Source organism: Balearica regulorum, chromosome 1 (genome assembly GCF_011004875.1).
Source record: "Balearica regulorum gibbericeps isolate bBalReg1 chromosome 1, bBalReg1.pri, whole genome shotgun sequence".
Classification (NCBI taxonomy): Eukaryota; Metazoa; Chordata; class Aves; order Gruiformes; family Gruidae; genus Balearica; species Balearica regulorum.
The window spans coordinates 115,895,779-115,911,752 of NC_046184.1; the positions used below are offsets into that span (position 1 = coordinate 115,895,779).

The following is a 15,974-nucleotide window of genomic DNA, read 5'->3' on the forward strand; positions in this document are numbered from 1 at the left end:
GAATTCTAAAAGTGAAAAGTTAAATGAAAATTTTTCAAAGCATCCCTAGAGGTTCTTTCTATAATTGCCCCAGGATTAAAAAACCTCCAGCTATATATTCAGATATACGAATCCACTCAAAATATTTCCCATTTGAAATACGAGAGATTTAGAAGCCGTTATTCTTCTACAGTCAATACTGTGATTGATGAGTGACTGAATTTCACTGACTACTACAAAGTTACAGCCCTCATTCATCGTGTTCTGCTTAGTCAATACCTTAAAGTCAGTGTTTTGTTTCGGGTTTTTTCTCCTTCACTTTCACTGTAAACAGCGCAAGAGGAAAAGTGGAAAGCTCTCTTAACATTTAGATGACAAAGATAATTTTAACCTACAGTACCCCTCTCTGACACACACAGATCGTGTTTTGATAAATTGCTTTTGCAGGTAAAATAACAGTTCATCTAACTGTGCTGTCAAAGATACACTCGGAACAATTTAATCTTTCTGTATCCTTTGCGTATTCCTACATTCAAAATGTAAAGACATCGTTACCACTTTCTAGCCTTCTCAGAAAGCATAATTTTGACAGTGATTACTTGTGAAGGACGTCATGCAAGCATCTTTCGCTCCACTGGTTTTATCATTTATGGGGGGAAAAAAAAGAAATCATAGAGGATTTGACATTTCTATTGCTTGTTTTCTAAAATTTGCATAATAGCTGCCTCATCGTACTCTCCACTGCACCTTACCAATGAGCAAAGTGTCTCTAACATTCAGAATCTCTTCAAAACAGAATACAAACAAAATGGTTTTGCTTGATTGGGGGTCACGAAGGGTTGAAAGTGGTGAAGAGGTGCAGAAATAAGATGGTAGGAGAAGAAAGCCTAATTTATGATAATATTTGTTGTTCTTCAAAACTAAGTCAATAGACATACAAGAAAACTGTAGGGGAATGCACTTCTTTCGGAGTGGACAAGTATATTGTGAACGCATTAGTGCTTCTTCAGCAAACCACTTTCTCATTCAGATCAGTACCAATGTGAATTTGACTAATAACCATGACTAGTCCTAACAAAATAAAGACAAAACATCAAAGCATCATATTTGAAAGGATAAGGAGGGACCTAGCTTTACACATATTTAGGATATGTGTTCGTGTGTGTAAGAGTGTGTGTGTGTGTATATATACACACGCGCACACACATACACACACAGATTATCGTTACTACATTTATGGATACATATTTTATATACTTATGTATAATCATAACAAGTACATACAATACATATTATAAACACACACTTTAAATATGAAGAAGTCAGGGCCACAGCTTCTACAAAAAAGCTGAAAGTAATTTATCTCTACACGCAAAAGATAAGAAGAATTTACTGTCCTGATGCATTTCATAATTTCATTTAAATAAAAACTGATACTGATTTTATTACTTTATTTTGTGCCCTTCCCCCATCCACTTTTTAGAAAACCCTGCAGCGTCCTGTGGGCCACAGGTTTTGAACTGGATAGTACTTTTGTCATGCTGAAAGTAATGAATTCCAAAACAGATTATCTGGGCAAAGAACTGAGGAATACATAGGAGATCATAATAAATGAAAAACTTCTGTTAAACTGACCACGTCCCCTCCTAATTTTGCAACTCATTGCACATCCAGGTACTGCAGCAGCCTCAACTGAAAACAGCAAAACTCTGTGAATGCCCCTACAAAGCATAAGATGATAAAATTCACATCTGAAAAGTTCAATGGACTGGCATGGCAGGTGGGCTATGGGGAGGGTGGGAAGGTGGAGGAAGGTGTCCAGGTGTAGGATCCTTAAAAGACCAACTGCCAGGAAAGCAAAGGTATATTGTAAGAAAGCAACTTTAACGAGCCTGTTGGTTAAATTATCAGCAGCTAATTTGCTGCATTAACAGCTGGAATTGATTTTATTTACTAGTATAGCTAGACAGGTCAATAACCTTCCTACAAACTGAACTGAAATTGTTACACTATTATTTAACAGTAAGCTTTCCTGGTTTATACAGAATCTGGGAGACTGAGAGGCTTGGTTTATACTCGGAACAGTGCACTCTAAAACATTTTGTTTCAAGACAATATTTGAACAAGACAGCAGGGGCTATCAAAGAGAACCTCCAGACATGGCTTATAGTTACCACAAAAGAAATTTAACAAGAGGTCTTTAGAAAGCAAATACTGAATAGAGATATAGGTATTTAACTTGTCTTCTGAAATACAAATTGATCTCAGAGAATATAAAAAGTAATCTTTAAGTAGAAATTTAGGCACCTGGGCAACCAGCACTGACAGAGCTGCGAAGGAAAGTACCTTTACTACCCCTCACCAGCTAATGCCAATACAGACTCAGGAATACTGCTCCTCCAGTCAACAGTATCTATTGTAACTAATCAATTTAGCTGGGTGAATTAACTGGTCCACACTTCCTGGGTTTGTTCATGACATAGCTGTTCTTCAACTGACAAGACTGAAGATGGGACTCTCCCACTATCACTAATGCTGGGTAATTAATGCCTAACCAATTAGCAGCCAGAACGCTTCTATATTCCTCTCCCACACCTAACAAGCTAGGTAAGCAGTAGCTTCAACGACTCAAGTAATTCTGACAGCTAACTTACTAAGAAGATACTATACTATTGTATTCAAGTCAGAAGGCAATGAAGAAATAGCCTATGTACTGCTAACTGAATTTTACAGCTCTTCTTTGTGTGAAATATATGTTTATAAATATATATATATTCTGGAGCTCCTGTTATAGTTACAACAAAGTAATTAATTAAAACATAATGAATAACATAAGAAAAAAAATTAAGTTTTCAAGTTAGACATATACAAAAGTATCACACTACAGAAAAGAAGTATATTTTTAAGTTTGGTTATCTTCAGACAGCTATACTAGTTTTAAGACTTTTCTCCTTCAGACACTAGAGCAAGTTTTAAACCAAGTACGTGAAACTGCCTGGCAGGAAGAAGTTTATAACAACACACAAAATACAAATCTTTGTTACTGTGTCCATAAAGCATTCCAGAAACTAGCAATGTTGTAATTCAGCCCTTATTTTTGTTAACCTGATACCAACACAAGTAAAAAGCAGCATCTGAGTACAGCTGAAATGCCAGAATATCTACCAAAATCCTAAAGACATATAAGCTAAAAGTGGTTTTAGGCAATCTAAAGTCAGTGATATCTTACACTGTGAAAGATAGGTTCCTGATAACCAACTTAGTATGATGAAAAGTTATCTTTTCAACCCTCAAATAACCAAACCTTTAGAAGAATATGTTCTCAGGGGACTTTTTTCGAAAACAGGGAGATGCGGTGTTTGACATGTACTAAGAGTCCCTATTTTTTTTTTTTTTTTTTTTTTTTTGAAAAAAGATGAATGTTTTGGCGTCCTTACCTTTTCACTGAAACACTCAAGCAAGTCTTGGACATACCCTCGCATTTCTTGCAAAAACTTATACTGTTCACCAATACCCCCAGAAGACCCTTCTAATCTTTCAATTGCCTTGGTAGAGTCCTCTCGGCTTTGCTGATGCTTCTCATATTGCTGCCGATTAGCTTTGTGCAATTCTTTCATAGAGTCCAACCTGAAGGGCAACGGATAAATAGCAAATTTACATCCACAAGTCTGTATATTTCAGACCGTTGAGATATTAAACAGACAGCGCAAGTACCAAGTCTATATATGGGAAATACTCAAAGACATATTCTCTAACTTTCATTCGTCACTTTCTCCCCTCTCTACGTAAATTTGCTAGACTCTGCCGAGTGCACTGCACTGCCCACTCCCACAAATTTTTACAGAAGTCGATAGCGCTCAGAATAGTGCTGGCCCTACAGTAAAACTGGGAGGAAAGGTTTCATGGTGAGGCAGGGAAGACCTATAGCTTATACAAAGCTGTCTTATTCCTCTACTAACTTGATTCACTGTCAAAGGCTGTAACACTACAAGGGGCACACAAACCAACTTTGAAGACATCTAAAGTGCAAGTTGTTCATTACAAATGATTTCTTACTGCAACTGGATTGGTCATTCAGTAGGACTTTTTGTGTACCTGATAAGCAATTATAGTGTTTAAACCAAAAAAACCCCTGTATACACTAAAATTTTAATTCTTTATCTACTATGGGGGGGAAAATCTGATTCTCAGTTTAAAAGAATGCAATGTGACAAGCTAAACACCTCACTGGCCTTTCAATTCTTGACTATAAGACTGTGCAGTGTCCAGAAGATGCAACTCGGACCTCTCTTCAACAAGATCAATGGCCTCATATTTAAAGCTTCACTTCCAGAGAAGCAATCCAAGGAGATTTTCAAACAAAGTGTCAATGTCATCTTCACTTTGAGCTTTTTTTGTTTCCCTTTTTTTTTTTTTAATGGATGTGCCAGTCAGTACTTTTCCAGCGATGAAACTCTGTGTTTGCTCACCAAGACTAAAAGACGCCTGAGGAACAGAAAGCTAGGGAACAGGTCTTTAAGTCTAAAAAGATGGTCTGTCCTACCTGTCTTTAAGCTGTTTCTTTACCAAATCAATAGTAACAGGAGTCATCTCATTACTGGGAGTTTTGAAAGGAACTGTATTATCTGTTTTTTGAGACTTGGTTTCCGATGATCCATACGCAGCGTAAGTGTATGGAATGCCATATGATGAACCGTAAGACAGTGTCTGGTAAGTGTTCTGGTAGTACAGATTATTCACTTCAGCAGGCTGACTTGGTTGAACCTAATGGAAGAAGAAATGCAGTTGTACCATATTAGACTTTAAAGAAAGGAGAAACTTTTGGGGTTTTTTCCACATATCAAATGTTATAAAGCGGAAAAATGGAGGCAGCTACATGTAATTATCAAGTGGATTTACTTGGAGAACTTCCAACACTTAAGAAAGAAGAAAAATTCCCGCAGAAGCCCCTTCTTAAATGGACAAACTCTTGGTATCATTATCATTCTAAGTATTTATAACAAGTTGTTAAATGACAATGTTAACCAACCTGTAACTCCTACAATTACCAAGTGTTTGGAACTATACTAAATTTTGCTATTCTACTTAATGGAATAAATTTTGCTATTCTATTTAATAGAATGACATAGGTTCTCAGAGTCAGCATGTTTGGTTGTGATTTTGCTGAATTTTTTTTTTTTTTTTAAACTATCCTCTTCAACTGAGTGGCAACTTCACTATGAATGCACAGACAACATATGGTACAACCTGCTACAAATTCCAACTCTGTGCTGTGACACAAGATACAAAAACAGCAAAGAAACACACACCGTTTACACAGACTCTACAAATGCCGTGATAAACAAGAACAGAGGTCTCTTCAAAGTGGCATTATTCTAGCTGTGTTTTAGGCTGCAAAGAAATGCTGGTGAACAGCACCACAATCAATCAGTATCTACTCAGAACAGAGAAACTAACGAAACAGATATCATTGGATACTTAAAATCTTACCTCTCTTTTCTCTTTAAAGAATATCGGAAGTTACACGCTGAACTTCTCAGATAAAACAGCCTTCTGTAAACTATTTGTTTGTAATGGATTTAACCAACATACACAGAAACAAACAAAAAAAGAGTTCACAACAAAATACGTGCCTGAGGTATGTTGATTCCTTTCCTTATCTGTTCTTGCTCCCATCTACTGAGTTCTTCATCTTGCTCCCCTGCCACCAGTGCTTCATCGTCGCTTCCTTCAATACCTAAATACGAGTGAAACAGGTAACAAAAAGAAGATAATTTATTCATAGTAAGGGCCATGAGTTCAAAAACCTGAGAGACCATGCTGTGGTGGAAACATCTCAGTGCATCCTCTTTTCCTCTTCACAAGGAATTAAGGACACTAGCCTGTGAATTATTATGACAGAGGTTCCACTTAAAAAATCCAATGGGTAAATTTGCAATTAACTGCTGGTAAAGCCCTCTCATGTTAAAATTCTATATATCTTACAAATTCTTCTTTTCCAAAAGGTTATTTTACCTGCTTGTCAGCAAGAAGAATGCTATACCAAAGAACAAATGTTTTTCTTTTCACAACTATATACTACTTAAAAAACAAAGTACAGGAACAATACTAATTGATCCTTAGCACAAGTTTCTACCAGATTCAGTAGAGTTGTGTGTTTCTAAGCACAGGAACATAGTTTGGGCTCAAAATTTTATACACAGATTCCATTATGTAGTACTTTTCCTTACAAATGGAACACAGCTCCAGATTCAGGCCTGTTTGAAAAATACATTGTTTAAAAATGTTGAATGGGAGCACTTGCAGTGAAAACAGTGTGAATGTTTATCAGCTGTCCTTCTAAAAAGGTTTTACCTATTTCCTCAGCAATCTTTTGCCTTTGGGATTTTTCCTTCACTGCAAAAACTATCCTCCTCTTCTCGTCATCATCTTCATCATCACTGGCATCATTTTCATCTTCTCGAACAAGGCGGCCTTTACCTGGTTCACTGTCAACGGGGGTAAAGTCTCCAAGTTCACGAGCCATTTGACGCTTTTTCCTAGCGGCATGAATAAAAGCAGCATCTGGAATTTCTCCTAAAGATAAATGTTTGCACCATTAAACCACCACTGCAACAAAACAGGTATTACAACTTACTATTATTCATCTCTGCTGCCCTACCAAATCATGTTTGCAAACAGAAGAAAATATGAGAGGAAAAAAAATATCCATACTCACAGAAACATTTGCAAGCAACTTACGAGCTGCACATGCAAACTTTCTGACCAGAAACCCTCAAAGCTGGGATCTTTCCCAAGAAGTCTGGCTCTGCTTCCAGCAGCTCACGTGCCCTAAGAGCAGGAGCCTGATGTTCCTATGGGAAATATTCCTAAAGAGGAAGCCCTTTACATGAGCTGACTATTGCAAAGGTAGGAAGAAAACGAGGTTCTTGACTGTGTCACTTCCTGTCCTGATATTGCTCCCAACTCTTCTTATTTTGGGGGAACAAAAAACACCAGCTGTTTCAACAGATGATGACAGCTCAGAGGTTAAGAGGACACCAAACCAGACAAAGCTAGTATGTGAAGACTGTACAATCGAGGGGAAACAAGAAATGCAGCTCTAATTAAAAAAAAAAAATCTAAAATTCCAACTACAAAATCAATGCAACTTACGTAAGTCATATAAAGAATGGGTCCCCAAAATCAATTTTTTGAAACATGAATAATTTTTACTTTGATTAGGCATGCACAAAAGGTTAACTTTCAGATTCTCTCTATACTTGACACGAGATACTCTATTCAAGCCAGCAATATCTTTAGAGATGCAATAATGTACATATCGCACCACTTTGCAATTACCCCTAAAAGGAGTCAAGTAGGAAATTCTTTCTCCCTTGAACTATGGCCAAGCCTGTACACCCAGGACATCCATCTTTTATTTGGGGAGCAGGCTACCACGAGTTAGCTAACAATTAGTAAACTAGTTTCAAAAATACTCTCTCAGACTGATTTCTTTGGCCTCAGGGCTGCCTAGAACCTCGTTAGACAAAATGAGATAGGAAAACATTTGAGATACCTTGCAAACCTGTAACTGAGACATTCAAACTAAAGCCAGAATTTTAATTGAAAGCAGTTAAAATTGATGTTAAATCACCTACTCCAAATCTAGACTTTCTTACAGTTTGCCATCACTGAAAGACAAATTCCTGCTTTTGACATCAAGATGAAGCATTCTGTAGTAAAATATTTTCTCTCGTAAGGCCTGTAAAATTGAACAGTTTTGGAAAATAGCAGCTTCCTGAATTCTCAGATGCTGGATACATTGCTGGAAAATACTTCCTAATCTCTCAAATACATTAGTCTGCTGTAAACACTAGCTAAAGCATGTGTTAACACATCAGACGTATTACAGTAACCAACCTGGGCGGAGAACATTCAGTGATGACAGAGCACTTGAAAAAGCCCCACTGGCTTTTGGTTTTTCTTCTTCCTTCTCACTTTCAACTTCCATTTCTTCTTCACCATGCTCACTGTTTGCAGTTCCATCTTCTTGACCTATATCTTTAATATGTCCTGTCTTTTCTAGCGGTCGTTCGACTGGTAAGACAACAAAGCCTACGTTTTATTCTTTTTACGAAGATCACTCAGAAGTATTTTTTAAGGTCAAACAACCAAAAGTAAAATTCAAATGAAAATGTTAAGTGGTAATATTATTGTTTGAGATCTAGTAAAATATCCCTTCTTAATTGTGATTAAGTCACTGACATCCTCTCAAAATAAAATTTGACAAACCAGGCACCCCAACAACCACTAAACATTCTCCATATTGCCAAGTATTAAAAAAGTGAGGGAACTCAATAATTAAGATTATATGTGCAACCTTCACACATCCTCTTATGCACGGAATTAGAAAGCATTGCCTGCCTTATACCACAAGAACAGACTCATTTCAAACCATTTCATTCTCCTCATGGGCAACATTACCCTACATCAGGCAGGTAACATACAGATACAGGCAGCAGGTACAAATATTATGTAAAAAAACGCACGTTAAATCTGGCTATCTGACCCAAACTGCACATATCTGAGTTTTTAGACTTTAGCATTTGTTTAGAGAATCCAGACTACTGACTCAGTAGCAGCCTTGAGATCTTTGCACTATAACCAAACCAACTATAGAGACTCCAAAACAAACGGAAAACAAGCACACACCAGCCATGTGCAAAATGCAATTTATAAAGGATCTTTATAACAGAAGCAAGAATTAAGATCCAGGTTTCCACAGATCATCTGAGCATTAGCCCCATACCACTGCATACGCAACTTAAAGATTCTAGTAAGAAAGAATTCCTGGTTGTTTTTTTTTTTTTAAACGCAGACAAAGTCTTTTAAAATCTTTAAGATTTTTAGAATACTAATTGAATTAACTTTAAAAAGGACAATTTTCTGTATTGGGACCATGTTCAACTCTTATATGCTTCAGCTATACCACTGCAATATTTAGATCATAAGCCTCTCGGCTACTGCTTATAGCATTATAGGTTATTACTCTACATAAAAACCTAAGTGGAAAAGGAATCATTACGCTTTATCAATGAGCTTCCAAAAAAACAATAGCAGAAGTACAATGAAATTAAAATCCCAGGCTCTATTCTAAGCTCTGGAGGACTGTACGTTTTTAAGAGATCCTTCTGCTCCAAAACTTTCATCCTGTCATCTTAATCATCAAGTCTACTCTAAGGTCCAAGTCCTGAAACAGGTAGCTGCTGAATAATTTACTCAATAACAAAGAACACCACTCTGCTCACCCCAAAATCCTCCTTTTTGAGAAGATGCATTACAACGACACATCCTGTCATGTCAGATAAACACCAGACATGGCTCTAATTTAATTCTTTCCTAATTCAATAGGAAGAAATTCATTTGACAGAGCCGAAATATAGAAATTACTGAGGTCTACTGACAACAGTATAGGTGGCTGAGAAGTTTCATCCTACATTCATCTCCACATGACAGAGAATCAACAAACTCTCTACCAGCTTCAGAACAGCACTTCTTAGGTTCAAATGAACACATTTAATGCATGCTTTACTTCAGTTCTAAATTCCAAACGCTCTAAAAAGACTAACAAATCATCTTGAAAACAAATAATTTGTATTTAGAACACTTAATCTCTTCCATTACAAAAGTTACTGTTATTTTTGCAGTTACCATCTGTTGGAGAATTGACCTCTGTTCTAACTTTTGATTTTTCAAGATCTTCTTTGTATTCTTTCTTCAATTGTTTTACAATCTTTTTGCTGTAACTTGATTTCTTCACCTTAAAAACTTCTTCAGTTTCTTTAAAAGAGAAGTTGGAAAACATTACATTAGACCTGCCAAGAAGTATACTTACCTATTATATCTCTTTATTTTGTACCTAGACTTAATAAATGCTACTAACAACATATTTTAATGTGACTTTAGAGCTGCACTGTTGCAACAAAACCAGTCCCTTATCCTTTCATGTGGACTCCTGTCTACCTCGTCTTTTTGTGGTCATTTTCAAATGTATTCAGCATGCTCATGGAAAAGCAAGGCAGAAGTTACATAGAAGTGTACACACATGGCCTGCTTTTATCTGACTGTAGCAATCTTTCTTTTTTTCAAACAAACAAATAAATAAAAACTAGCTGATCCTTCACTGCGACCATGAATTTGGAACAAAACAACATGAAGCCCCAACATTTTGGGTCAACAGTCTTTTCACAGCCATATATATACACAACTAATGAGTAAGGGAAGGACTGGTTTTGGTTGCACTACCAGTTCAAATACCTGCAGCACCACAACCTACCAAAAGGTATGCAGTAAGTTAAAGAACTAAATAGTACAGAAAAAAAAAACCAAACCCAAAGGCTGATGTAGGAAATCCACAAGTGTCTGGGTTTTTTTAAAATCTACAGTGTGATTCCATGCTTCCAGTATTTCTGTCAAGATTTCAAATCACTAGTCTTAGAATGCAAGTTCTAGTGCTTACAAGAGAATTCCTTCTAAGAGAATTAAAAATGCATACTAACTCTTCCTGCTGACAAAAGGTATCACAAAAATAAGCCCCTTGTTCACCCTGAACTTCTGGGATGCAACAAACTCTGGAGTTTGAGGAGTGCTTTGATCTTGTTTTGATCGTTTTTAATATGTAATAACTATTATCCATAATCAGATTACCTGTGAATGGACCAATTAATGAGTGCAGTACCTGCCGGAATCCTGCAGAATTATTAGCTGAAACACTGTACAAACACAACTAAGCTATTTTTCAAAAGCTGAAGTCCAGAAGCTGCTCAAACCCATTTTCCACTCTTTGTGAACCTTAATCTAATAAACCCTGTGAACAATGAACTAGATGAACTAAGTACAACAAAACACGACTGGCTTCAGGTGGAGTCTGCTAGGACAACAGGCAGTCTGACGTGACCTGCGAACAACAGCTACATCAGATGAAAACAAATTTGATGCAAAGCTGCAGGAAAGATGCCCCTCGAGCAGCAGTGCTGGTTCTAGGGTGAGGCGGGGGGGGGCTGTACAGGCCCTGGGCCTAATACCTGCTACTGCACAATCCCAGGTCAGGCTAAAGCCTGCGCCCTGACCCGCAAGCCACCCAGCTGCAATCAGCGCAACACGGGTGCAACAGTCAGGCACCAGCAATACAGAAGCAGAGGAAATCTATCCCGCTAAACCGGAATTAAACCCGCGGGACATCACCCCGCTGCTCGGAGCGCGCTGGCCCCGCAGGAGCCCGGCCGGGCCCGGGAAGGGAGCGGGACCGAAGGCGGCGGCCGATGGGGCGCTCCCTGCCCACCCCCCCCACCTCCCCCGCACGGCGCCCTCAGGGCTCTCCCGCTCTCATGCGGCCCCTCATCACCCCCATGCCACACGGGGCAACCCGACCGCCTTAAAAAATACATAAAACAAGGGTCCCGGCTCCCTTGGGGGGCGGGCAGACGCCGGGCGGAGGCCCGGCGCAGGCTGACCGGCTCCGGGTCCCGTCGACCCCTGCAGGCAGCGCGCCAAAGGCTGCGCGGCCCCGGTGCCCGCGGGCGGGCAGCCCCTCGCCTCACCCTCCTCCTCGTCCTGGAAGCTGAGCAGGCTGGCCCGCGGAACCTCTTTGTTCTCCCGCGGCCGCTTCTTCTCCTTGGGGCGCCCGGTCCCCGGCAGCCCGTTGCCTTGTTGAGGCGGAGGCGGCGGCGGGGGGGGCAGGAGGGCGGACGCCGGCAGAGCCCCCAGGCCTGCCCTGTCGCCTCCCACCAGGCCCAGCCCCAAGCCGAGAGCCGCGCCGTAACTAGCGGCGCAGGCGAAGGCCGCGGGGCTGCCGGGCAGGGCGAGGGGCACGCAGCCGGCGGGCAGCGGCAGGAGCCCGGAGCCTGCCGCCAGCGCCATGGAGGCCTCGCCGGGCCCTTCCCCCCCCGCCCCGGCCGCCGGCGCCGGCTCCTGAGGCGGCTCCTCGTCGCGCTCCTCGTCCTCCTCCTCCGAGTCGTTCCGCTTCCGCACGTTCACCCTCCGCGCCTTGCGGAACATCCCGCCGGGTACCGACCCGCCGCGCCGCTCCGGCACCGCCCGCTCCCGCCACCCCGCGCCGCGGCCCAGGCCCGGCTCCCCGAGCATGATAGCCGCCGCGCCGGCGGCCACAGCGCCCCCTGCCGCCCGTCACCCGCTGCTGCTCACCCGCCAACGGCGAGCGGCCGCCCGACCATAGAGAGACGGCGGAGACGGAGGATAGAGCGTGCGCGGTGGGGAGCGTAGAGAGGCAGGGCTAGAGCGGCCCGCATCCCCGCCCACCGCTCCCCCACTCTTCCTTTCCCAGGGGCCGCCGCTGCCGCCATCTTGTGTGGAAAAAGCAGCGCGAGCCGGTGTCGCGCGTCACGTGGCCGCGCGGCCCGCGAGCGGGGCGGAGGAGGAGCTGCAGCGCGCGCCCCGCGTGGAAGTGCAGCGTGACGGGAGGGGGGTGGGGGGAAGGGCGGCCGGTGTGCCCCCAGGGTAAGGGGGGCGTCCAGCCTCGGCCTCCCCATCCCCGCCCCGGTGGGCTTGTTTTCCACAGCCAGCTTGGGGACGGCGGCAGCGGCATGCGGAGAGGGTGCAAGTACCCGGGCAGCGCCCATCCTCCGTCATCTGGGCGGCGAGAGTGCTGGCGTCAGCCGGGTCCTCTGCCGGAAAGCCCCTGCCCTCCCTGAGGAAATCTTGGCTTCTGGCTTGGAGCGGGGAAATAACGTGGCGGTCCACTGGCGCTAAGTAGTAGCGTCTTTCGTGTGCAGGGCCCTTTGGGGTTCGGTTTCATCTCGGCTGGGAAACAGCAGCCAGTCGAGCCGGCCTCGGTGGGCCCTGCGTCGACTAAAAGAAAAACTCAGTTTGGTGGCAGATGCAGAAAGGTGGCTGGCCTTTTTAGAGACAAGTCCCTCCAAGTACAAGCCCTGGGCACTGGAGGGACCTCTTTTCAGCCTTCCCGCCATATCAGGAGGGCCTGACTCCCGTGCAGCCCGCCTTTGGCAGCCACCCTGGGAGCCTGCCCAGGAGGAGAGGCTGGGGTGTAACTGTGGGATAGGGGCCGTGAAACAGAAACTATAGAATGAGTTTGAGGTAATTAGTTTGTAACCAAGGTAATGGGTAATGAAGCTAACTGGCCATGACAAGGTACAATGCTGCTATGTTCCATGTACAGTCCCTACCAAACCGAACAATAGGTTCGGAGATACTAATCTTACGAAGTAAGTTGTTATGGACAGGTGCACCCACAGCAAGGGTACTGCGCATGCCTGCAAGAAGAGGGTTATCCAGCGGATACGGGTGCGCGACCACTGGCAACCACCAGAGACACCTTGAAGACCACGGATGCAAATCACTGAGCATGCGTGACGGGGAGGAGAATATGTAAATGCATTCCAAGAAATGATTATCATAGGACTGCCTTTTCTGAGAAAGATGGTGAATATGTATGTTTTGATCTTACATAACCTGTGTGTTGGTGATCACCTGGCATGCACGTTGGGTGGAGCTATCCCCCGTGCATCCAGCGCTGCAATAAAGAATGCCTGCCTTTTAATACTACATTGGTGTTAAGAGGTTTATTCCCTGGTTTCAGTGACAGGGGGGCTGGGGGCTGGCTGGCCGCCCACCGCCTCTCTCTGGCTGCACAGCAGGGTCTACTGTCGAAAGCATTGCGTTACTGTCGTGTTGTTCCCAATCTGTATTGACTTCCCAAAGTCACACCAGAATTACTAGTAGGAAGGAAAATGTAAATTTACAGCTCCTATTTCCGTTTTTTTCTGATAGAAAAACCCTTTACCTCAGTTTCTGTTGATTGGCATATCCAATAATCATGCGTCAAGGTTACAGGCTGGCGAATGCATACAGGTTGAACCTGATACATGGAGAATGAAACCATTGTGTGTATAAAGATTAATTGCTATAAATAGATGATCAAATGCCATAGAGTGTTGAGTGTGGTTGAGCGTATCTTACACTGGGATTTAAAACAGATTCACCAAATAATTATTTTTGCAGAGTGATGCTTAATGTACCACTTTGTGTGGTTTACGTGCAGACAAAAGAAACCTCCACCAAGAGAACTAATAAAATGCACAACATATGCGGTATATGCTTTGTATGCGTTGCTCTGAAGAAATTCTGTGAGCTTCTAACGCAGTTCTTTCCTATGGCAGAGCCATATAAAATTGAGATTGGGAGAATCAGGTTCTTGGTATCTGCTGGAGAAGAACAAGGGAGTTAAAAAGATCACTGCAGTATTGGTGCCATGGTTTTCTGCTGCACGTGTAATTGGGAGGATTTTTTTCCTGATTCTGGGAAAATCTCTGCAGTGCTTACGTGGGCATGGGAATAAAAGGTCTTTTACGTCAGCCTTATTCAGAACACTACCGTGGCAAAAGTAACTGAAACTGTAATTTGCAGTGTTAGTAAACCCATGGATTTATTAATCTCATGGTTTCTTCCCAACAAGGCCAGAATATGTTCTCAGTGTTGCACGTGTAATTTTTGAACAGCAACAGCTGCCAGTCATTGCTGTTGTGGCGATGGGGAAGTACTGTGTTATTTAGCACATTTTCTACTAGAGGGCAGCAGAGCCTAAGTGAATTCGCTGAAGATCATTCAGGTTTGATTTTCCCACATTTTAGAGAGGGTTGGTAGCATTTAGAAATCAATATATTTGTGTGTGCCAGCTCTAATTATTGTTATTTTTTTACAACACTATCCTGTGCAGGATTAGTGACTAGCCAGTTTGTGAAGGCAAGGTTAGCACTCTTTGCACAGACAGTTGGAGTATGGGATTCCTGGGCAGACAGTATGAATTATTTGCCTGTGTCTGTAATACATTTAAGGCATGTAACGTGCTCAGAACACGTCCATCCGCACCGCGCTGCCAATCTCTGTCAGCCCAGCTCCAGCTCCTAACTGTTTTGTAACCTATAACACAATCATGAGAGGCATCGCTAGAAATATTTGTGATTTGGGGAGAAGGCTTACGCTTAATGCAATAGTTGCTGCCTTGTTGATTTCAGTAGGAAAGCTCAACAATAATGGAAAGTGTGCATGTATTTAAGTATTGTGAACAATAAAGTTTTGCTTCCTAACAAAACTGCTCCATCACTGAGTACAGTTATAGAAAAAGTCTTTGTTCAAAGTTGTTAAAACAAATTCATTGTTTCCTCAAAATCTTGATAGCCATTCCCCTCAGTACACATATGTTATCCCAATTTCATGTAATTCTTTGCTGGCAATGCAAGACTTGTTATGTTAGGACTTGCTATTCCAAAGCCTTTTTTGTACTATGTGGATGGATCCCAGCCTTAATTGTATCTCACAAAATGCAAATCCTGCAGACATGGGCAAGGAGCAGACTTTGGGCTATATACATAGTCCCAACGTACGTTTTTCAGGGGATGGCCATCTTTCTCCTGCAACATGTCTGAAAATTGTCTGCTACATGTCTGCCAGAAGCCTCGCCTCCCTTACCAGAGGAGGTCTTTCTCCTTTCTCATTGGGGAGAACATGAACAGAGCTTGCCATTAGCACAAAAGATGAAGTCAAGTTCCCTGCGTTTGGGGAAATTGCAGGCATCAGCGCAGGCACTGGCACTGCCAACGTGCCGGAGAAGGGCCTTTCCCTGGGAAAAACACCTTTGCGAGCGCAGTGTCTCACCTGCCAGGTGGCCTCTTTCCCAGTGCTCTCCCATGACGTGCGCCATGCCTCGGCAGAGAACACGGCTTTCCTGGTTGTCCCCCAAACACACCTGCGGTTCTGCCCTGAGGTTGGAGGCTGCCTGCCTAGCCCGTCCCTGCTTTCGTTAGAGGCTGTGCCGCCCAGCCCCAGCAGAGGGTTCCCAGCTCTGACCGAGTACCAGAGGAGAGCAAGGACAACTCAGTGCTCCCAGTTTGAGTAACCTCTGACCACCTCCCACTCTTGAACCTGACAGCAGTGTATGTATGTATCAACAGGGGCACAGCCAGCAGATGGAGGCAAGC

General features: G+C 42.7%; 1 protein-coding gene across 1 annotated transcript in view; it reads right to left on the reverse strand.

The window, feature by feature from the left end:
• Positions 1–12,118, reverse strand: part of PAXBP1 (PAX3 and PAX7 binding protein 1) — a 28,733-nt gene extending 16,615 nt beyond the window's left edge. Inside the window, exons 1-7 of the mRNA XM_075770899.1 lie at positions 11,562–12,118; positions 9,673–9,801; positions 7,882–8,058; positions 6,334–6,555; positions 5,613–5,716; positions 4,523–4,743; positions 3,417–3,606 (exon numbers count right to left, since the gene is read on the reverse strand). Of these exons, the coding sequence (XP_075627014.1) occupies positions 3,417–3,606; positions 4,523–4,743; positions 5,613–5,716; positions 6,334–6,555; positions 7,882–8,058; positions 9,673–9,801; positions 11,562–12,105 (1,587 nt within the window). The 5' untranslated portion in view covers positions 12,106–12,118. The remainder of the gene's footprint in view (positions 1–3,416; positions 3,607–4,522; positions 4,744–5,612; positions 5,717–6,333; positions 6,556–7,881; positions 8,059–9,672; positions 9,802–11,561) is intronic.
• Between the last annotated feature and the right edge of the window lie 3,856 nt (positions 12,119–15,974).